This window comes from Nannobrachium achirus (genome assembly GCF_963921795.1).
Source record: "Nannobrachium achirus genome assembly, chromosome: 1".
Taxonomy (NCBI): Eukaryota; Metazoa; Chordata; class Actinopteri; order Myctophiformes; family Myctophidae; genus Nannobrachium; species Nannobrachium achirus.
The window spans coordinates 34,968,970-34,993,072 of record NC_137810.1 but is presented as its reverse complement, the minus strand read 5'-3'; the positions used below and the strand labels follow the sequence as shown (position 1 = coordinate 34,993,072).

The 24,103-nt window shown below is 42.5% G+C and overlaps 1 protein-coding gene across 2 annotated transcripts in view; it reads right to left on the bottom strand.

The window, feature by feature from the left end:
• The window catches only part of LOC308281346 (arf-GAP with coiled-coil, ANK repeat and PH domain-containing protein 2-like), a 112,167-nt gene that overhangs the window by 32,452 nt on the left and 55,612 nt on the right, over positions 1-24,103 (bottom strand). For both annotated transcript variants that reach the window (XM_080721503.1, XM_080721504.1), the window contains exons 7-9: positions 18,538-18,582; positions 17,894-17,989; positions 7,432-7,506 (exon numbers count right to left, since the gene is read on the bottom strand). In XM_080721503.1, the coding sequence (XP_080577629.1) occupies positions 7,432-7,506; positions 17,894-17,989; positions 18,538-18,582 (216 nt within the window). The remainder of the gene's footprint in view (positions 1-7,431; positions 7,507-17,893; positions 17,990-18,537; positions 18,583-24,103) is intronic.

The window sequence follows — 24,103 nt, the reverse complement described above, 5'->3', positions numbered from 1 at the left end:
AACACATACAGTACTGTATGGTTAAAAGCCTGTTATCTCATTATCCAACAGATCAAAAAGCGCTAATCGATTGAGGGACAGCAAACCACGACTCCACACTCCAGCGCACACAGCGCAACAACCACTGAAGCGTCACACCATCAGCGATGGGACGATAATCGTTTATTGTGATGAGAAACCGCTCACAATAATCGTATCGCAGAGATTGTCACACACTAGGACAAATTAGCTTTTGTTGAACTGCAATTTCAGTTCCACTTAAACCCTCTTACTTGATATATTTCAGATCTTATTTCACTTGATCAAAAATAGCCGCTGAAACGCGTTGTGAGCTTGTAGATCGTCTATTTTTGCAGAACTTTCCCTCAAATAGGGATGCTGCAGGTTCAAGTGGTTAACAATAACGGCATTCTAAGTTTTAAGCATATTTTGATTATCGCGATCATTAATCGCAATTATTTTTCATATTTCCATATCATCCCATCCCTACTCCAAACAGACAGCTTAGTGCCGCCCGACACAGTGAACTGCAGCACAACAACCACTGAAGCATCACACCGTGCTTCAACATTAACACTTCAGAATGAGAAAAAATCACACCCGTGTGAAGTGGAGCTGTGTGTGTGTGTGTGTGTGTGTGTGTGTGTGTGTGTGTGTGTGTGTGTGTGTGTGTGTGTGTGTGTGTGTGTGGATCATGTGTACCGATTTTTGTGACATTTGAAGAAAATATGTAGGAAAAGGAGGAAAAAGGGTGTTTTGGAGAAAATTCAAGATGGCGGAAAATCTATCATGGCGCAAATGGGCGTGGCCTATATGGGGAGATGCGTCATGACCCAAGGAATCCAGGGAAAAAATATTTTTAATTTTCCGACCTACGGTTCAAGAGTTACAGGCCAAAACGTAAAGTGGGGTGTTATGGCGCCACCATGCGGCCAAATGACACAATTATTTTTTATTTAATCCTTGAAATCATTATGAACCTCCTCTCCAAGTCTTGAAACTCTAGCCCCTATGGTTTGCGAGAGACAAATAATTGAATGTGAGTTTTTGCGATTCCCATTATAAGTCAATGGGGAAAATTAATTCACTAATAAATTAATATCAATTAAACTATTGAACCTTTCTCTTAGCAAGTTACTAGCCCACGATTCCCGAGTAAGCCGGTCGATTTGACATATGGCGCGAGTGTGTGGTGGCTAAACTGTGGGACTAGTAGCGTGCCGAAGTTTAGGAAGTTCAGGCTACATACACACAGACACACAGACACACAGACAGACAGACACACAGACCCACACGGCCACGTATAGGGAGCCTGTGCTTCACACAGCTCCAAAAACACACACAATGAACCAGTAGAATACAGTTCAGACACAGTAAAACTCCTCGGTGTTCATTTAACACTTGTGTGGACGCCCCCGGGTGTCGATTTGGGTCTAATTGTCTCAGAGTTAAACTAAGCACTGAGGAGTTCAACTGGGCAAACAAACGGTGGAGTCAGTTTGCGGATGCGGGGCAGTGTGGGGGAAAAACAAAGGGGCAAAGCTGAAACTCAAAGGACAAAATGATACAGTGGATCTACATACAGAGGTTGACCTCCAAGCACAAAAGCCCCGTCCGTCTGGAAAGGGCTCAAACCCTGTCACCTCCTAAAAGGTCAGTCACGCACACGCACACGCACACACACACACACACACACACACACACACACACACACACACACACACACAGCAAGAGATCAACACACAGTCTGAGAGGGAGGCAAGATGTACTGGATGCTATCAGGAGGAACTGGGGAAAACTGTTTACACACAGAGGTGGTACGGATGGTGCACAGCTCCTAGAAATGTGTAAAAGTGCACACCGATGCAAACATACACACCCATGCAGAAACATAAATACAAACACCCCCACACGTGCACAAACACACAGCCCGCTGTGCAGTGTGCACACACACACACAGCGCAGACATCTCTTCCCCTCACACACACATGCACACACTCTGTCCCTGGGCCACTTACCAGGTACCATACATAGTGGAAGCGACTGAAAATCCTCATCCTCATGGTGCGTGTTAGCCGTGACCGTTAGCTACCTCCACCTGTCGCGTACTGTAGCAGCATCTCACTGACAGCCTCTGTCACACTGAGATAGCCGGCTCTCCTAAACATCCTTCACCTCCTCCTGTCTGTGAGCGCGTGCTTGTCATTAACTCCCGTCACACGTGCCCCTTCAATCGGCCCCTCCTCTCTCCGATGAGGTACCAGCTCTGAATGAAGGTCACCAGTGTGTGTGTGTGTGTGTGTGTGTGTGTGTGTGTGTGTGTGTGTGTGTGTGTGCGTGTGTTGTTGTTTTTGCATCTTGTGATTGCACTGGATCCAATAGGACAGTGTGTGTATGTGTGCACGTGTATATTGTGTATATATATATACACACACACACACACATACGTGTACATATATAATGCATTGTAGGGAGGACTGTGTGCGTGTGTGTGTGTGTGTGTGTGTGTGTGTGTGTGTGTGTGTGTGTGTTAGCTTTGCAGGCTGCTGCTACGAGGTTTAAGTAACCAAGCGAGTCGAGCAGAGGAGCGTGGGGGCATCAAACATTTATACCAGCTCTGTTTAAGAAGCACACACTCAACCCCCCCCCCCCCCCCTTGAAATAGGGCACTGTTCTGCAGACTTTAACCACACTGACACAATGTGACACTACGCTCCCTTTCCTATGCTATAGACTAAAGTGACTCAATTGAACGTTATATATCACGATGACAGGATTTATATAAAGCTACTGAATCGTTCTAGTTTAATCCTGCAGAAAAACCCCAAAGTGACAAGCGGTCCCTTGAGGAGTCACTATGACACTACTAAGACCCCTGGTTGTTGCTCCGCCTGCTGAATAATTCACACATGCAGATACAAGAGGGCATACTAAACACAACCTTAGGACAACAACGGAGGAGCAGGAGGAGCATCCGGGTGCTGAAGCCTGGGTTCCATTTCCTGGCAGCGGTGACTCCAGCATGGCCGGGCACAGGTTCGCAGGGATTGTGTCCTTGTCGCTGCTATAGTAACTAAATACAGGGTTCCCACACATCTTTACCAATTAATTTCCAAAACTTTTCCAAAACTTTTCCAGAATATTTAATCCGATTTCCAGGACTATATAACAATAATTCAGCTCAAAAACGAGTCCACTAAATTGTGGTATCAAAAATGTTAATGTTAGCTCGCAGGAGTTTTTAGAAAGATTTGACATTTCAGTCCAAATCACAAAGATCTCCAATCATTACATGGCTTCAGGGAGGCAGAGTGGTTGAGTAGCTATAGGGGCCATCCTGTGACTGAAAGGTTGCATGTTCAGTCCCTACACACCAACCATTCCCTACACACAACCATTCTGGGCACAGCGAAATCTGGCATGTTTAAAGCGGACCTACAATCCAATCTTTGTTGTCTTCAGACTTGTAGTCGACTGAAGTCAGGAGATCAGTCAGACAGGTGGTGTGAATGACGCTCGCTACACAGACAGATGTGACTGTGAGCATGGAGCTGCTCAACATTATGTCACGTGTCCATGTTGTGTACTCACATTGCGTTACATCGCGGTGACCGCCGGTGAGACATATTTAATTACTAAAAATAATTAATAATTGTGTTACTAACTATCAATACAGTAGTTTCTTGTTGCTTACATCACTATCAGTATCACTTCCTCCATCCACGGTTAGCATGGGCTGTACCAGCAGTCTAAATGTAAAAGATTCAGTCTCATATCCATGGAAGCACAAGCTCATGGCAGTCTGAATGGCATGAATGAGCTCAGTCACACACATGATGTGTGAATATCAACATGCATGATGTCTCACTCACACACACACACACACACACACTCTCTCTCTCTGAATGTGGTAACATGCAGGGCGTGAGACACCGGTGTGTGTGCTGACGTACAGGAGTCCAGCCATGTCCGTGAATATGACTGTCACACACACACACACACACACACACACACACACACACACACACACACACACACACACACACACACACACACACACACACACACACACACACACACACACACACACACACACACACACACACACACACACACACACACACACACACACACACACACACACACACACAGGACAGAAGGAGGGAACGCAAAAAGAATTAGAAGAAGATGTAAAGCTTACCTGCAGAGCAGCCTGGAAAGAAAAGAGGAAAAAGAGAAAGAGGAAAAGAAGAGGAGAGTCGTGGTTAGGACCGCTGGTATACAAACAGCAAACAGCATGAAAGAGACAGAGGGAGAGAGAGAGGAGGAGAAGGAGAGAGAGGATGTAAAAATAGCATCAATGAAGACGGAGGGGTTGGAGTGGAGGGGGGTGAAGGACAGGAGGAAGTTGGCAGGGCTATTGGCACTGTGGGGAGAGAGAAAGAGAGACAGAGAGAGAGTGAACAGACAGGGGGAGATAAAGAAAAAAGAACAGAGAGAAAGAACACAATGAGAAAGCACAGAGAGAGGGAAAGATGAGCAGGGAAACATAGAAAAAGATAGCGAGATCTCAGAAAAGCAACTGCTGGGGAACAAGCGGCTGCATCGCGCGCGCACGCACGCACGCACACACGCACGCAGCAGCAGCCACATATTGTGCATCCAGAGAGGCAGATGTTGTCATATTGACAATATTTATACCTCTCCTTATAGAGACAGTAGAAGTGACAGGAGGTCTGATGACCTCCCAGCATCTCGACTCTTTTAATAGACACACAGTGTGTGTCAATGGATATTTCAGGGACACCGACACCCACCAACCACCATAATTATCTCCACCCGTAGCAGAGACATATAACACCATGCCACTGTGAAGTCCCCTGGATAGAAATAACAATAATATCTAACATTTATACAGCACTTTTCTAAACCATTATTAAGACCTGCAGGGCAATTCTACAAGATGCCTTCTAAAGTTTTAGTTTTCAAAAAGAAAAAAGAAAAAAACGCCTATAACTATAGATACCCTTTACACGGCGACGGTCTCTAGAGGCGACCAAGTATTTCCTGGTGAACCTAAGCGCAAAGGTGGGGGCCGATGGGCAAGGAGGGTTGCGAGCTTATGAGAAACAACTAAAATAAGACCTTAAAACCTGGCGAAAACAGTTGCGTGCATTAGCGCAAGATGACGATAAAGGAAACCGTTAAATGGAGAACATTAAATTAACTTCTGAAAAGCCTACACCATATATAGGCCTATATCTATGGCCTACACAGCCTTAAAACATGGCAAAAACAGTTGCGTGCATTAGCGCAAGATTAGATGAGGATAAAGGAAATCATTAAATGGAAAACATTAAATTAACTTCTAAAAAGGCTTCTAACTTCTAAGCCTACACTATAGCCTACTAAAAACCAGTGAACCGCGATCTTACCACACGTGAATAATTGTAGTTGTAAAAAATAACACAGACAATATAAATCCTTATAGTAAGAAAAGGATATCATCGGCCGAAATAACTTTTAAATATCTTGCAATTGGCGACGAGTCTCTTACTAAATCGGCAAGAGTGCCTCTCATTCTCAATACATAAAGGCTAAGCTATATAATTAACCTCTCCATCATCAGCAATAGTCAGTGGTGCGTGTTCCCCACACTCCCAAGCCCCCACCGTTGCGCTTAGGTTCACCGGGAAATACTCGGTCGCTCTCTAGAGATACCGGCAAAATAAAATGTCAGATATACCGTCCGTTTAGATGACAACGCCGTTTTCAGGGATTGAATCCGCAAAAAAGTGAAACAACCTTTCAGAGTGGAAATCTTTGAGGATGCTCCGCCCCACGTCTCCATGTAAAACGGGGGAATCCGCAAAGCGTTTGATGTCATGGCTCACGTTGGCTCACGGTGCAGAGCCACGCTGCATTGGTGAATGTAAACAAACAGCTGTGATATGAAGTAGAACAGAAGTGCATCATCACTGGCTATCTAGCAGTGCATCACCGCCACCTACTAGACACATGGCATGCACACTACAGCGTTTTCAATCACTGATGCGTCTCCATGTAAATGCAGAATAAAAAGTGACAATGCAGCAACGATCGTTGCTGTGTAAAGTGAGCCATATATCCATTCCACTCTTTCCATTTTGTTCCATCCTATCCATGCACTTCCTGGTAATTTGCATGACTCTGCCAACCAATACTGTGGTGTTTGGATTCAGGCCAGAGTCAAGGGCCACCCCAGAGTCGGTTGACCAATGAAACTCATACGTTTTGTTTTGAGAGCTTCCGTCAGCGTTCAATAATGCATGGTGCATTGTGGGTTGAGATCTCCTTACAGCTGAGAGGTGTGCACTGTAGTGTGACGGGCCCTTCCCAGGGCACTCATTACTCAAATCCGAGTTATTAATGACAATTATTAATCGCTATTTTCACATTGTGTGCCTCTGTCTTACGTAATTTTGGACAATTTGTTCAATTTGGTATTAAAAAAAGGTCTTAAAAGTCATTAAAATGTAACTTTAGAAATGTGCAGATACCCTGTATACACATACTTATACTGTATGTTGCACATTAAGCTAATCATCTGATAACCACCCCAAAATAATTTTGGAGCCCCCAGTTTGGGAACCGCTGGGGCAGAGCTTAAGTCCTGCTAGAGGCAGGTGTGTGCAAACCAAGTGAGGTGCTTGCTGTGGGGCAGAGGGTTAAGCAATACTAAATCTCTGTAGAGTGGCAGAGCTCTACTTTTATTGGGAACAGGCCTGAGTGCAATATGAAGAGGCTTTGTGACCGAGGTTCAAGGGATCTGCTGGACACAGAGATGAATCCTGGATTACCGTGACATCTGCAGGCCATGTTCAGCAAGTGTGTGTGTGTGTGTGTGTGTGTGTGTGTGTGTGTGTGTGTGTGTGTGTGTGTGTGTGTGTGTGTGTGTGTGTGTGTGTGTGTCTGTCTATGAATAAGCAGCAGCTGCTAGCGGCCGTAGCTTAGTGGGCCTTCTGGTAATCAGGAGGTCACCGGTTTGCCTCCCGACCCCCGGGTCCATTCTGACGATGTGTCCCTGAGCAAGACACTTTACCCGCTAACTGTGCCCCGCCTCCCCAATCGCTCAACATCAACATCTGAGCAGCCATCAGCAGCTGTGTGAAAGCTGAAAACTGAATTGCCAAAGCAAATAAGGTAATCAAATCAAACCAAATCGAATCAAGTGTGAGCGTGTGTGTGTGTGAGAGAGAGAATGAGACCGTCTACAGTGATGAAGATTGTGTGTGTCAAAGTCATGGGATGTTGAAGAGACAACACTGAGACAACACTGTGTGTGTGTGTGTGTGTGTGTGTGTGTGTGTGTGTGTGTGTGTGTGTGTGTGTGTGTGTGTGTGTGTGTGTGTGTGTGTGTGTGTGTGTGTGTGTGTGTGTGTGCGTGCGTACCTTTTGCTGTATGGTGGAGTGTTTCTGTTCCATGTCTCTCTTCTCCTTGGCTGCGTCCACCACCAGCTGGTCCAACTGCAACACACACACAACCAGCACTGAAACAACATGCTCTGGGATCCTTACTCTCTACATGATCACACACTCACGCTCACAGCGATGCACACTGGGTTAACAGATGTATTGGGTGTCTCTACACACTTCCATTCCACGTTCTGTCCTCATCCCTTATGCTTGTACTTTCAGTTAAGAGTACTCATGACATTATTCGTTACTTGTCATACACTGATGCTGAAGGAAGCCTGAGATGAAGGAAGGAGATGAGGAGAAGCGAGTGCAACAGTTAGTGCAACACTAACTGTTGTGCAACCCTCGCTGTTGCACAACAGTTAGTGCAACAGCGAGTGCAACCCATCTAAAGGATGCCAACCTAAAGTATAAGATGTGTCACATCATGTACCCGAATACGACAGGATGACTATCGCTATTGTGTGTGTGTGTGTGTGTGTGTGTGTGTGTGTGTGTGTGTGTGTGTGTGTGTGTGGAGAGAGATTGTCTCAAGTAGGACACTCCACAAGTCTCCTACCAGAGACATTAGCATCTTTCTACAAGTCATCAAATTGTTGGCTTAGGAATGAGACAAAAACTGAAAAACCTCCATGAATCCAAGGCTTCATGGGGCGTGCAGTGGATAGAAAATGAGTAATTTTGGGGAAGAACTACTCCTTTAATTATTATTAGAATCTTAGTATTTTGCCAATTATTTGGGGTGCCCATGTTCTCCAGGCAGGTTGAGAATCATTGTGATTGGGGCATTGTTGCAAAAAAAATGGTTTTCCGCTTCTTCAGGCCACCATAGTGTTGCCGATGCCTCTGTTTTCCAATCTGGACTCAGCAATGTGTATGCCAGATGAACAGGGATGAGCCTGTTCTTCCAAATAGATTGTGCTACAAAAGCCTGATCATGTGTGAAATTGGATTGAGAGATGATGGATTCTCCTCTCTGCCACAACTGAGTAACACTCCCCCCGTCTGCACAAGAACACAAAGGTTACTCCCAGCTGATCCTAAATGGAATGAAGTGGTCAATAAGACCAGGAAAGCATTGTCATACTTTTAAAACTGGTAAAGCATCCGTGTCATTTTATTTGTTACACTATATTGTCGCGGTTAGGGCTCGGAGCAGAAAGTTTCAAATGTGTATGTCTTCTTTTTTCTTTTTTTTTTTCTCATCAATGTGTGCTTGTAGATATAGGCACGCAGCAGAGTATAAATCAGGCATTCCAAGATTCCAAGAAAATATAGGGTATGCGCGTGACATCATCATCATACCCGGAAGTTATGCGAGAATGCCAACTGAGTGGCAAAAAACTACTTTCTGTCCTTGACAGCCCATACATCCAAACAGAAAAGTCCTATCTGATTGCATTAAACAACGTTAAACTCACTTTGCCACTCGATTTGCCATGAACTTTATGCATGTGCATACCCACCGACAACAACGATATCGCCTATAGCAACATGAGTAAACATGTTTTAATCAAAAATAGACGTTTTTTCAAAAACCTAGTTTAGGATTTGGAAGGCGTTTTTAGAATCGGCCTCATAATGGGTTAAAGTGTGTGTGTGTGTGTGTGTGTGTGTGTGTGTGTGTGTGTGTGTGTGTGTGTGTGTGTGTGATTTGTGTGTGTTTGCCTTACTGCAGTGAAATTGTAGTCTGTGACTGATGTTTTTTTTGCTGGTACAAAATGACCTAAATCAGCGTTTTTCTTATAAAGGCTTCAATGCAGAAGGATCTCTATCTAGTTAAAGGTCACTGGAAGTGGGAGGTAAAGAGGAGGAACACATTTACATGTATGCATGAACGTGCATGCACGTGCACACAGTCAGAGTACAGTAAAATGTTCAAGCACACACTTATGACCTCTCCATTGCTTCGTCTTATCGCCTTTTTAACTATGGCACAATATCTTTTCAATGAGGGCCAAATATGTATCAATTTGGGCGTTCTTGTCATAAAAATGTTTGAGAACCACTGTTGTGTGGAGTAGTTCCTCCTGAACCTTCACTATTGATTCTACATGGCTATATGTCAGTACTGGTGTGAACTGGTTTATTTATTTGCCAGGTACAGATAGTATCTTGTACTTAGTGACAACACCTTAAATAACTATATTTTGAAAGGCACTTTATATTAACACATATGGTGCCAACCCCGAGTTTCCCGAGTTTGTATTGGTACCACCGCTGTGCCAACCCCGAGTTTCCCGAGTTTGGGCCGTTTTTGAAGAAAAAAAAAACTTTTTTTTTTTTCAATTTCTTTTTTTTCAAAAATGTTTTTTGGACCTCCAGAAATGTGTTAGGCATGATCGCGATCGCGAAATTGCATGTTTAACCCCCATACCAACCCATTCTTTCAAACATGGCAGCCATGTTTGTTTACATCTGAAGAAAACATAATGGCTGATAAATCATGAATGCCTGAACGGATTTCCAAGCGGATTTTTTTTGTTTGAAAGCTGTGAACAGTGGGCACACACGTGGTGCATCATCTAGGCATGGGCGTGCACGATCCGTGCACTATAAATTACATGGAAGTCTATGGAGACCATGGCATCGCGGGATATTGAAGAGAAAAAATCATGGCACCAAAAAAGTTAAATGTTTTATAATATAAAGGAATTAGACAGATATCTGGCAGGCAACATGGATCAGCATAGAATTCAGCAAACCACAAAAGAAAACTTGACCTTCTAGCTACAGCAACATTTGATGCTAAGGCAATAAGAAAACAGACTAACCTACGGAAATTAAACAACCATCCGGGACTAACATACTGTACAACAAGGCCACACCAATAGCAGCTAAATCAAAGGGATCACACGATCCAATAGAGTCCTATCCTCTAAGACACTGGTTCTCAACCTGTGGGTCCATGTGATTATTGTTTTTTTGGGAGGGCGTCCCCAGACATTGAAGTGACAATTTAAGGACTTTTAAGACCATTTTAATACCCAACAAAAAAAGAAAAAAGAAAATAAGTTTTAACTATAGTATAAAAACTGGTCAAACATTAGCCAAATAGTCAAATAATAATATAAGAAATAGGCGGTGCGAGGCGTTGTGAGCTTGTAGATCGTCTATTTTCACAATTTGTATCTGTGGAACCGAGTCAAACTAAAAAATGATGTAATGCCTCAACTCCTACATTCCGTGCTTATCAGGGTTGGGGGGTCCCCAGTTTAAATATGATTATTACGGGTGGGTCAGAGACTATAAAGGTTGAGAACCACTGCTCTAAGAAATACTACACACACTTACATTGTAAAAATAAAAAAAGGTTAATTCACCAAACGTCCTCAGCAGCACCCCCAGAAACCATGTGGACAGCAGCATCAGAGCAGAAGACAAAAGTCATTGGACAAGGTCTTCACCCCAAACAGTCTTCAGCCACTACACCCCCAACCTAGCCTAGCTGGAGCTAGACTTCATCCCCACACATGTTAAAACCTATGGTTAAAACATGGAGGGGATCTATACGCAGTTACTAGTTAGCTGCATTGTATATAGGCTGGCCCCAGGCTACCCCCAACCAGCCATAATACTGTAAGTCATTGGTTCTCAACCTTTTCAGGCAGTTTGACCCACAAAATAATCATATTTTAACACCCCCCCCCCCCCCCCCCCCCCCCACCCTGACGAGCACTAAGAGTTGAGGGATTACATTTTGTATAACACAGTTCCTTTGTGAAAATAGCAGATCTAAAAGCTCACAACGAGCATGTAGATCGGCTATTTGCACAATTTCTGCCTCTATTATTTGACAATTTGGCCAATGTTTAATTTGTCATTTTAGAGGTTTAAAATGTCCCTAAATTGTCACTTTAGAAATGTGAATATACCCTCAGTCTATACACTTAAACTTTACAAACTTTTTGTTTGTTTACTGTTCAGTGAGAAAACAATGTTGCACAACAAGTTAATCATCTTGGGGACCGCCCTGGGAGTCCCGACCCACAGGTTGAGAACCACTGCTGTAAGTAACACTAGACTAGTAGCTTTAGTGCTCATTGACGTTTCACACTGGGAGCCCACATTTTGCACTGAACCATCAAGTTGGAAACCAAACTGTTGGTTGAGACACACTGCTTTACTATAGGGTGTTGTACATTGTTGGATAAAAATGTCAATGAACATAAATTGCTGGCATCTCACTTTGCTCTACTTAAAAATACTTTACTTAAAGGTGTTTAACTAAGTAATTTAGCTAGCCTGCATTTTTTTTAGATTGTTACATTTCTTATTTAATCATGTGACCCTTGATGATGACATTAAGCTCTTCTTCAACATCACAATCACACTCATTTCACATAAAAAGTAATAAATAGCATGGAGCCAAAACGTGCAAACTTAGAACACCCGCGGTCCAAATAACTGTGTGTGTGTTTGTTGTGTTTGAGCGGGAAGTGGGCGGGCAGCGTAGAACACTGATAACATCTGATGGGAAATGTTTTCTTTCCCCCCTGTCCCTCTTCCCCAACAACCAGTCCTGTACCTCTCTATCTCTTACTATCTGTAGGTAGTGTGTGTGTGTGTGTGTGTGTGTGTGTGTGTGTGTGTGTGTGTGTGTGTGTGTGTGTGTGTGTGTGTGTGTGTGTGTGTGTGTGTGTGTGTGTGTGTGTGTGTCCTAGAATTCCAGTCAAAAACAGATACTCTGATAATGACTCAGCCTGCCTGTAACGTCATTATGTTCTTATCAACACTATTTTACATTATTCTCTACAGATTATGTAAGCAGAGAGTGACCATTGACAGTTTAATGTATCTCTAAGTCAGCGGCCGGGGCCCACTGGTTGGTTATTTGAGCCCCCAAATAATTTGCAAAACACTAACATTTTATAATATAACATATACATATTAAAAATATTATGTAAATACTGGTACACATTTTAGTCATTTTTAAGTTTTCTTTAAAACACTGAAAATGTGTTTTCATTGTAATACCGATAAATAAGAATGTAAAGTATACTAGGTTAGTTCCATTGATCCAGCCCCCACAATAGATCAATTACAATAAACACACTCTTTCGGCTGCCATGCTAAGTGGTCAGATGGCCTAAATCAGCATTTTCTTATAAAGGCTCCAATGCAGATCTAGTTAAAGGTCACTGGAAGATATATTTACATGTTTGCATGTGCATGCATGGGAGGGCATTGTAGATGAAAATCTACTCATTTAGGGTAGAGTAATAAGAGTTATGAACATTGGAGGTCGTAAGAGGTATACCTGGCTGTTCTCCAGTGGTCAATCATTTCCCGCCCTAGATCACAGGAGACACAAGCTAAAACTGTCACCTTTGTACCCCACATTGTTGGTTGCTGGTAAATCGGTTGACCCAGGAACTGAGGTGTATTCTACACTCTGGATAACATAAGTTTCAATGTACAGATTATTGATTTTTTAATTTATTTCTACTGTTAGACTGATGGTTCTTGCTATACCTATGACCATAGATTACTATTTATATGCACCTTGTGTTGTCCTTGCTTACTGTACATCGCTCTGGATTAAGTGTGTCTGCTAAATGCCTAAATTGTAATAAGAAAATGTCAATGCAAATGTAATTTTCTCTCTTTTACTGTACTACTGGAATTCCATGATGCTAAATTACAATAAGTGTTGCGGTTAAACAGGTAAGTCGCATAAGTCCGTAAACCTACAGTATTTGCATGGATGTGACGTGACCACATATTACTGTTTCCATTGCTTCTATGTTTACAGTATGTTTGTATGTAAGTGTTGTGCCCTGGGTGACACAGTGGCATGGAACCATGCACTCACTTGAATATTTTTATCTTGCGACAAAATCTATTCTTTCGGGAACAAGCAGCATGCTTAACATGAATCATAAAGTTAACATGGAAAGCCATGATTAAAATAGCTTGCATTTTTTTTCTGGACACATGGTTCATACTGGACCTCATGATACCGGCTGAAATTGCAGAAAGACTCTCTGATCCAGTAATTACTGAAGTTCTCTATCATTTACAGTGTCCCAATATAGCTTTCTGGTTCATACTGTAGATCTGGTTCCTTCTCAGCATATTAAATGGATAAATATGATGCATCGATTGGTCCTGTTACAAATGCACAAAATCGTACTTGAAACAATTGAATCTAAATAGAACTAAAAGAACACCTCCTGCAACACTCCTATTTAAACACATTGGCGAGTGACCAAGATATTATGTTCAAAAATCTACGCTTTAACTTCAAGAGTTCAATCGCACAATTTGCAGACAACAAGGTCTTTTTACTGCATACATACACGTAACCTATAACACACAGGTGTGTGGCTAATGGCTTGGGGGTTTGAGAGTGAACACATGTACGACCCACAAGCAATTTAAACATCTGTCTAGTTGCTGATGTTAATTTCCCAGCATGCACCCCGTTCCTAGGTCCATCTGTCCATACCAGTGTTACACAGACCTGTTGGCAGCTCCTCCACACATCCCTACAGAGCCTCTCCACCCGTTTCAGCTTCATGACGGAGAGGACACCAAGGAGCTCCGTCCTCTCCTTCAGCTGTCAGCTTCAGGCACACAGTCGCCTCTCTCTCGCGTCTTAGTTCTGGAAAAAGGTCTCCTTCTCCCCCAGCAGTCTCTTCTGTTCTTCCCTCTACCTTTCTCACAGCCTTTGTCGCTCAAAGCGACGGCCTTACAAAAAGCAATCCTCAAAAGACAAATCACTTAAATCGCCAACTACTGTATACCCGAACTTCTATCACTTATAGACAACTCTGGCAGCCCTTGACTCCCTCGCTACTAAGATATGTTATCTAATGTGTCTCCTCATTCTTTCGAATACTATTTCTGTTTTGGTCAATTTCACCTCTGAGCAACATCCTTAACACCGGTTATCTCGGTAAATCGGCTCTGCTGCGTTTTGAAGAAACATCTATTTATATTTACGAATCAATCAACCTAATCAATCTATATCCCCTCTTAAGATCTCCTTTGTGAAGTGGATCCACTCTACTCTCATCACGTGCTTGTTCCTGTCCCTCGATCTTGTGATGGTTCCAGAAATGTCCACCCTCAATCTTCAAAGCATTTTAAGTTCTTCTCCTAAATTCTTCCTCAGATCTTCTTCTTAGTGGTGTTCTCTCTCATCTCATACTCTTCTGCCAGCCCTCCTGCCTCTCTCTGTAGATCGGTCTCTACATGAAGTGTAATAATCATCTGTATGTCTTCCCGGCAGCGCTGCGGTCTCTCAGCTGACCATACTGTACTGTATACTGTACTGTATACTGTGCTGTGCACCCTGTGAGTCCCACCACCACGGTGGGAACTCCCTTTTCCAGCCCTCTGGGTTCTTCCTCATTCCAGCCTCCTAGTGAGCTGCGGGTCTATCTGTATGATAATAATCATCCTGCAGATGCTGCTTTATTTGACCCACTGTAAAGAGCCCTGTTTACCACAGCAGTGACTGTGCAACTAGAGACGCACCATGAAGACATCATTGGTGGAAAGTAAACTAAGGTATTTCTTCTTTACTGGAGTACTTCAGATGTTCCTTTTACTCCACTATAATCATTTGAAAAACGAATCATTTGAAAACTAGTTACTAGTTACTGTAGATTTGTATAATTATTATTACTAAAAAAAGAAAAAAAAATGGCAGTATGCTGTACATACACACACACACACGCACGCACACACTTTGGCTATTTGAGAATAGCTGATCTACAAGTTCACAGTGTGTCACAAAGCAACGCGGTGTAAGCTTGTAGATCTGCTATTTTCAAAGGATTTTTACAATTTATACATCTGACCTCCTGCATAATGAGTACTTTTATTTTTGGTACTTTAAGTATATTTTGATGCCAATACTTTCGGACACAGACAGACATTTACTTGTAACAGACTATTTCTTCATTGCGGTATTGATACTTTTACATAAATAAAGAAATGTCTACTTTTTCCAGCACTGGACAAGCCATGCACGCAATGCACAAACACAGAGAGACACAAAAGTAGCGAACAAATGCAGGACAGAATTAATTGCGTGTGTAAACTACAGTGGGTTTGTGTACAAGTCCAAGAGAGTGGTCACTGGTCAGCGGTCTGAAACAATGCCTCTAACCTGAGCTGAAGCACCATTGGCAAAGACATATAACACACATAGGAAAATATTTATGTATAACACATATAAACACAATTATATAATTCTTATGCGATGTATATATAGCTTTGTGTCTGTTTATGTTTCCAATGAAAGAAACAATATCATTCATGAGGATGTTATATGTCTGGGTCTGTCACGTGCGCCGTCCGAGCATGTGGGGATTTAATACACGTGCAAATGGATGACAGAGCGAGAGACAGAGAGAGTGAGAGCAAAAGAGATTGAAAAAGATGAGATAGAAATAAAGAGAGACAGAGAGAGAGCAAACGGGAAAGAGAGAGAAAGGAAGAGAGAGTAACTTGTAGTATTTTTTGCAAATAACCTTTTGTCTGATAATGGGGGGGAAAGTCCCACTTCTGCTCACTACTGTTTGATGTGCTTCTTGCCTTTCACACAAATTGTTTAGAAACGTACTCGCCTTCCTTCCACAGACGCAACCGCCATTGTCAGGCCCCCAAATGGCTGCAACTGTGTGATTGGAGAATTGTTCGTGGAAAACCGAGTGTTGCTTTGAGAAATTACAATGACCACAGAATCATGATGTGGTAAATGACGTGATGTGATTGCTACCCTACTCACTTTAACCCATTAAGACCTGAGGTCTTCTAAAGCCTAACCTTTTTCAGAAAAGCCCATGTTGTAATTTTCAGTGGTTCTCAAACTTTTTCATTTCAAGGACCCCCAAAATTACATGTATTTGGCCACAGACCCCCACCTCAAAATATTTTGTTCCAGGGACTGCCAGAAGCAAAGATTTGTGCGCACTTTGTCATGTGACATTGATGCTTTTTGATAACTTTTCTTTTTCCTCATATCAACTAGTGTCCTTTCCTTTTGATCATTGATAGCCTACGCCATATGTCAATGGTCTTCATCCTGGCAATTAAGATTTATTGATTTTTAGATAACAAGGGACCTCACAGACGTGGTCAGTTAACAACTGATTGACAACCCTACATTATCCATTCCTTATACAACAATAAGACAGGATACATTACAGCCCAACAATTAACCGTTGTGCTTGTTGTGCTTAATGTGATTATGATCAATTCTCATTGCAAAAGAGAGCATTCTTACTGCTCCTACTGCCATAGGCTAGTCTATTTCCCTAGTGCAGAACCATGCACCGCACCGTGTTCATTTAGTTTGTGACATCTAGTGCCAAACAATCTCCAGCCTCCCTCCACATGTCTATCTTTCCATAACCATTACCCATTCACCGGCTGCTGTCTCACACGCTTCGGAAAATCGTAGGAGCTTGCCAGATCATCCTACTTAGCTGTGACTTAACAGCTTTTATTTGTCTTTAATTGCACAGCATTCAGCAGAGTCGGGCACTGACGAGCGGAAGGAAAATATCTCACAGTTCGTCTTCTCAATCGCCCTCGGAAATTGGCAGCACTAGCGGGAGAATGCACTTTACAAGCCAGCACTGTACAGTGCCAGGGACTGTCAACCCCACCGCCACACTTTCTTCTTCCAAATTTACATTGATCTAAAATAAATGCCGGCTATGGGTACAAAGAGACGGAAATCCCTGGTGGCGACCAGGGAGTGGGAGCTGCAGTACTCGTGTAAAAGAGAAAGGGAGTGTGTACAAAGACATTTAAGAAGAGGAAATCTGTCTTGAAACAAGTGATGTGTCAACGATAAAGCTGAACAAGTGATGTGTCAACTATAAAGCTGAACAGAGTGCGATGTTCACGTGTGAATGAGGGGGGCAGAGGGCGTGACAGAGTGTCTGAGCGTAGTGGATACCCATGTGTGCAAGTACAATGACCATGAAGAATATGAGCGAGTGGATGATTGGGTGGGTGAGTGCATGTGTGACTGTGTGTGCGTGTGTGTGCACACAATACATTTAAAGAATTACATCTGTCCATAAGCCCACACTATACTCTTTGGGGGTACAAAGGCAAGCTGGCTACCTGTCAAAACAGCAAGCACAATTTAATATATCTGGATTGACGATTAGTATTTCAAGAAACTTTTTTTTTTGGGGGGGGGGGGGGGGTAATCAACAAACTATTATAAAAACTGGTCAAACATTTGGCACAAATGGTCAAATAATGAAAAGAAGCTGATCTTGTGAGATTGTAGATCATCTATTTTCACAAATTTATCAGTCAAACTAAATGTAATCCGATCAACTCCTACAGTCCAAGTGCTTGTCAGGGTGGGTGTTCCCCGGTCCAAATATGATTATTTTAGGGGGTTGAGAAGCACTGGTGTATCATGGTTATTATGTGTAGTGTTGTGTCATGTTGTTACCTGTCCTCCTAGCTGCTTCATGAGGGGTTGGAGTTCACTGAAGAGGTCATAGCCTTGATGGAAGAAGGTCAGGTGGGCATACATGAAGGACAGCATCTGTGATTGACAGAACAAATCTTGTTTTTATTCCAAAATAAATATGGCCGTTGCCTCGACCCTAGTCTCGCGTGGCCAGACTGTTGCCTCCGCGATTTGGTCAAATGCTCCCGGCATACAGTCTGGCAGACGGAAATAGAAACGGTGAGTGCGAGATAAAGCGGATGTGACGCAACCGCTCCCTTAGTGCAGTAGCAATAACATGTCCTACTGGAAGCGTTATGTCTCCTTTCAACATTTCTGGGAGCTTTATTTTGTCTTTCTCTGGTGTTATTGGTGTCACCTTCATGATGTTTTCAAACGTTTCATAAACTATACACTCATAACAATAATAGGCAGCTCGAATTACTTTGTCTGAGCTATTGTGTTTCTGTTATGTTTCCAATGGGACTACAGTTCAGTGCAGCAGTGGCTACTTCCGATACTCGCCGTTCGGGAGCTGCTCTTCCAGACTCTATATAGCATTCGGAGATTGTGGAATAGTTCGTACCTCGACCCTGACTGGTCTTTTGGACAGACATGGAAGGCATGACGGAAACGTGTCTTACCGATTTGAGGATTTCCGATCTTCTCTTGGATTGCAGCACGTTGATCTGGATGGTGTGAAAGATTCAAGATTTAAATTGTTACATCTTATATACGAGACGAGTACACTATATATATATATATATATATATATATATATATATATATATATATATATATACACGGTATATATATATTCTGATCATACAGTAGCACACCTTGAGCTTTAACAAACACTTCTAAGAAATGCCATAAAAATCTAAATAACGGATCTAAAAGCGGATCTACAAGCTCACAATGCGCTTGTAGATTTGCCATTTTCACTAGTTTGTGTCCCCGGCAAACATCTAATTGATCTAAAAAAAATTGGGAACCACTGCCAATATGTATGTACACACTATGTGGTAATTGAATTGAATTGAATTGAATTGAATTGGTAGGAGAGACAGGGAGAGAGAAACTTCACATAAGCTACTGGAAGACACATTGAGACACAGGGAGAGAGAAACTTCACATAAGCTACTGGAAGACACATTGAGAGACAGGGAGAGAGAAACTTCACATAAGCTACTGGAAGACACATTGAGACACAGGGAGAGAGAAACTTCACATAAGCTACTGGAAGACACATTGAGACACAGGGAGAGAGAAACTTCACATAAGCTACTGGAAGACACATTGAGAGACAGGGAGAGAGAAACTTCACATAAGCTACTGGAAGACACATTGAGACACAGGGAGAGAGAAACTTCACATAAGCTACTGGAAGACACATTGAAAAGTGTGCATCTTAGTAGTGATGCAAAAGACAAGAGAGGGTAAGCAGCCAGGCATGAAATGAGCTGCAGTAAAGTCACACCAAACACGACCCTTGTTTAGGCAGCAGGGGGAGCTGTTGGTCCCCGTTTAGAGCCAGTGAAGCTGTTGGCAGCCACTCTTTGTGCAAATGCAATATCTTTTTGCTAAAACACCTCTTTATGGTAATGTTTATCATGTGTTCTTTAAGTGCATGATCATGTGCTTTGTTTATGCAAATGCAACGGCTTGCGTGAGCACGTGAGCATGCACGTGTTCCGTTTACGTCCGGAGACTGGCCAGGCGGTGTGTGTGTGCGACTGTGCGTACGTGCGTGTGTCTGATAGAGGTTTCTTCATTCTCTGCAGATCTAATTAACATCACACACTTTGTGTCTGTGCTGGGAGGTTCAGTTTAGTGAAAGAAACATCATGGAGGGTTAAACATGAACGCGCGCACACGCACACACACACACACACACACACACACACACACACACACACACACACACACACACACACACACACACACACACACACACACACCAAACTGGTTGTGTGAAATGTGATTTCAAATCTCATTACATTTTATATCTTATTCAATGTTTTGACTAATGGGATTTTTTTTTTGTTTCTATTTCCTTCCCCTTTTTCATGAGTTGATGCTTTGATCTTTCTTTCTTTATTTTCTAGTTTGAACAAGATTCAACCCAATGTGAATGGATGAATGAATGGATGGATGGAGGAGTTTGGCTGCTTTTGCCAGAGCCAAAGAATGCCAACTGTTTTCCCCACCGGCCACAATGACTCGATGTACCCTAAAATTCTAAAGCCACTTTCACCAATGTTTTGCCAACCAACTCGATTTTTTTGTGCAGTAGAACAGGATTGCCCAAAATTGTTTTGATCACGTGCCAAGGCGTCTGGCAGGCAGCGCAGAAAAATCTTAACCAGCAGACAGCCACAATTGACCAGCATTTGGCTTCTGGCTGGTGGCAGTCCCTCACCATGCTATGTAGGACACAGAACAATGGTTCAGCTGGTTTTGCACTGATTTAACCAATTTAAGACCCGAGGTCGATTAATGTCTTCTAAATCCTAAAGGTTTTCTGAAAAATGTACGTTTCTATATCAGTGGTGCTCCAACCTTTTCATGTCAAGCCCTGAGCACGAAACCAAAACATCAAATTCTATGATGTCTTTATTATATTTTTAGTTGTATCTAGGGCTGTCACAATTATTACATAATCGTCTAATCGCAATTATTTGACATAATCACAATTATTTGACATAATCACAATTATTTTGTCATAATCGTCATAATCGTGAATGTTGAAAAATGTTCATACATTTTCAAAAATAGTGGAAATAGCCGATCTACAAGCTCATAACGCGTCGCATCCCGACACGTTGTGAGCTTGTAGATCGGCTATTTCCACTATCAATGTTCTTTTTTAAGTAGTAAGTTGTCAAATATTTCAGTAATTTCTTTGTGTATTTAGGTTAAGTGTCATATCTGCCATGTGCATCTTCAAAGCGTAAAAGCCAAACAGAAATGTAATTATCAACGACAAACACACAATTAAATCGTTAATCGCAATTATTTGAGTGACAATTAATCGTCATGTAAAATGTCATATCGTGACAGCCCTATCTCTCCATTTCTTACCTGTAACTATCCTGTGTTTCATGCTTACTGCCGTGCTGCTAAATCTGACTCTCTTCAAAGGGATACAAATAAATGCCTAACGAGCTATCTATCTTCACTTATGTTGCAATGATTTTTTCTCTTCAATGTCTCGCGTTGCCATGGTTACCATAGACTTCCATGTAATTGTGCAAGTGTGTAAAAAGTGCACGCCCATGCCTAGATGATGCACCACGTGTGTAGATGCTGTTCACAGCTTTCAAACAAAAAAATCCGCTTGGAAATCCGTTCAGGCATTCATGATTTATCAGCCATTATGTTTTCTTCAGATGTAAACAAACATGGCTGCCATGTTTGAAAGAATGGGTTGGTATGGGAGTTAAACATGCAATTTCGCGATCGCGACCATGCCTAATACATTTCTGGAGGTCCAAAAAAAAAAATTTAAAAAATTTTTTTTGAAAAAAAAATTATTATTTTTTTTTTCAAAAACGGCCCAAACTCGGGAAACTCGGGGTTGGCACAGCACTAGTACCAATACAAACTCGGGAAACTCGGGGTTGGCACCATATGTGTTAAAAGCAATATTCCTATACAGCTCGTTGTAATGTGTCTGACCCTGGGAAAACATCTAGTGACCTGGATGTGACCCCCGACCATCTAGTTGAGAAACACTGACCTAAGGTCACGGAGGTCATGTAAGCTTCTGAACAGGTGAACATTAGAGGTAGAGGTGTACTGCTACAACGGTACTGTGTTAACCACATTCAACCTCGCGTCCCTTTCTTTGGTCATGTTCAGTCATTATTAATGACTAATAATACATTATTATCATTATTATTATTTCCAAAAAATTCTCACAATTGAGTTTCTATTCTATCCATCTTTTGTTTTTGAGCGGTGGTTACACCGTCTCCTATACGTGGCCGTGTGTGTATGTGTGTGTGTGCGTGTGTGTCTGTATGTAGCCTGCAAGCCTGCAGTACCTTTTATGACCACACATGTTAAGGGAGGGGCGCTGTTGTTCAGGCCAGGCCAGACCAGGCACACACACACACACGCACGCGCACACACACACACACACACACACACACACACACACACACACAGGGGGGAAGGGGGGGGGGGGTAAACCACCGCTCAGTTCACACGGGTGTGATTTTTTGCTACACCACTCTTTGGTGTCTAATGCGAGATTTCCATTTCCAGCCTTCATTCTGTGCTCTAATTTTCCCTGGTCTGTATATTTCCATTCGGGGCACAACGTGGCATCATGGGCTGACACACATACGCACACACACATACATACACACACACACACGCCCGCGCACACACCATGTGTGATGCTGTGAGCTTGCATCCTCTGCCATATATCACCCGCGCTCTCTCTACCATCTTTCCTGTCAACATCAACTGTGCACTATGTAATTAAGCATGCACGCCATATAAACAAGACTGGAAACTGAACTTTTTGTCCAATTTCAGAGTTCAGTCAATAATTTATTCATTTGCAGTTTGTTTATTTTTTACAGAATAAACTAGCTTTCAGGGGCATACTGCTGGTTGAATGAGTTGAGGTCCTACTGCAGTGTAGGTTTGAATCTAGCTCCTCTCTAGCCTCACTTCCCTATTCTGTCTGAATACAAATACAATGAACCTCTAATTACAACATTTGTCACACAAATAATTGCGATTAACGACTTCATTGTGTTTTTTGGTGTTGAACACTGGAACATATGAAGACATTTTATTTCTGCCTTTTAGGCTTGCACAGGGCAGATATGAGGAAAGCACAATGGGAGGAGCGCACACCTAGGTTGGTGAGGTGCTGACCATGCAGATAATGATGGCTGAAAAGAAAGAGGCCGCACAGCTCTTCAGCCACGATGCATATGATTTATTTAAATAAACAATGTTTTGACTGTAGCAGTCTTCCAAAGGGTTTAACCTTACTGACATATTTACTTGCGCCAGCCAGTGAAGCAAGGCGCAAGCGCTGTTTTCAGTTTTCATGGTGCGTCCTCTGCGGAGATCCAGACTATAAATAGGAAACCACACTCGCAATAACCTATTTTAGCTGAGGCCAAACTGGTCAAAAATCATCAATTTGGTGCACTTGGTGAAGAGTTTCTGATTTTTGGTATGGTGTTAGGTATGGGTATAAGGTTTTCAAAAACCATCGCAAACAAGTTGGGCTCGCCCCCTAGTGGTCTGTTTGCAATCTATACTATAATTTTGCGAATGTCTGACTGAGTGAGTGAGTGAGTGAGTGTCTGTCTGTCCCAGCGTTTCTCCTCGGTGGCTCGAGCAATTGATCTGAAATCGCATCACCATCAGCATATGAACACACCTGACATAACTGTGAAGCCCGTTTGTCACTTTCACAAATCGTATGCTGTATATTCGCATTTTTATGCTGTATCTATATCTATTTAGCCTACAGTACCTTTTGTGACCACACATGTTAAGGGAGGGGCGCTGTTGTTCAGGCCATGCACAATCACACACAAACCCACACACACACACACACACACACACACACACACACACGGGGGGGGGTGTGTGTGTGTGTGTGTGCAGGCGGGCGGGCGGGCGGCCTGGGGGGGGGGGGGGGGGGCAGTATCTCTGTAGCCATTAAACCAGTTAAAGTTACTTTCCATCCCTCATATACTGTGTGCACAGTGCACATCCCATAACCCACATACTGCACATCATTTTGGAGCTCATATCTTTGAACGGGTAAGGGCTAGTGAATCAAATATTAGATACGTCAGTACATGGTTCAAACCCCAAATAATTGATGAAAGAGATTTTTCAATGGATTCTGTTACCATTGGGTATGATAAACAACATACTAAAAATTCTGGAAAAAGTAACTACCGGAAAGGCACCATTTTCAAGATGGCGTCCACGATGGCTGCCGGGAGCTGAAAATGCCTATAAACTGGGTTTTAATGTGTAAAAAATCATAATAAATCTGCACTTGGTGAAGAGTTTTTGATTTTTAGTTTGGTGTTAAGGAATGGGTATAAGGTTTTCAAAAACCATCGCAAACAAGTTGGGCTCGCCCCCTAGTGGTCTGTTTGCAATGAATTCAATAGTAGATTTGTCAGTACATCGTTGAAACCCCAAATAATTGATAAAAGA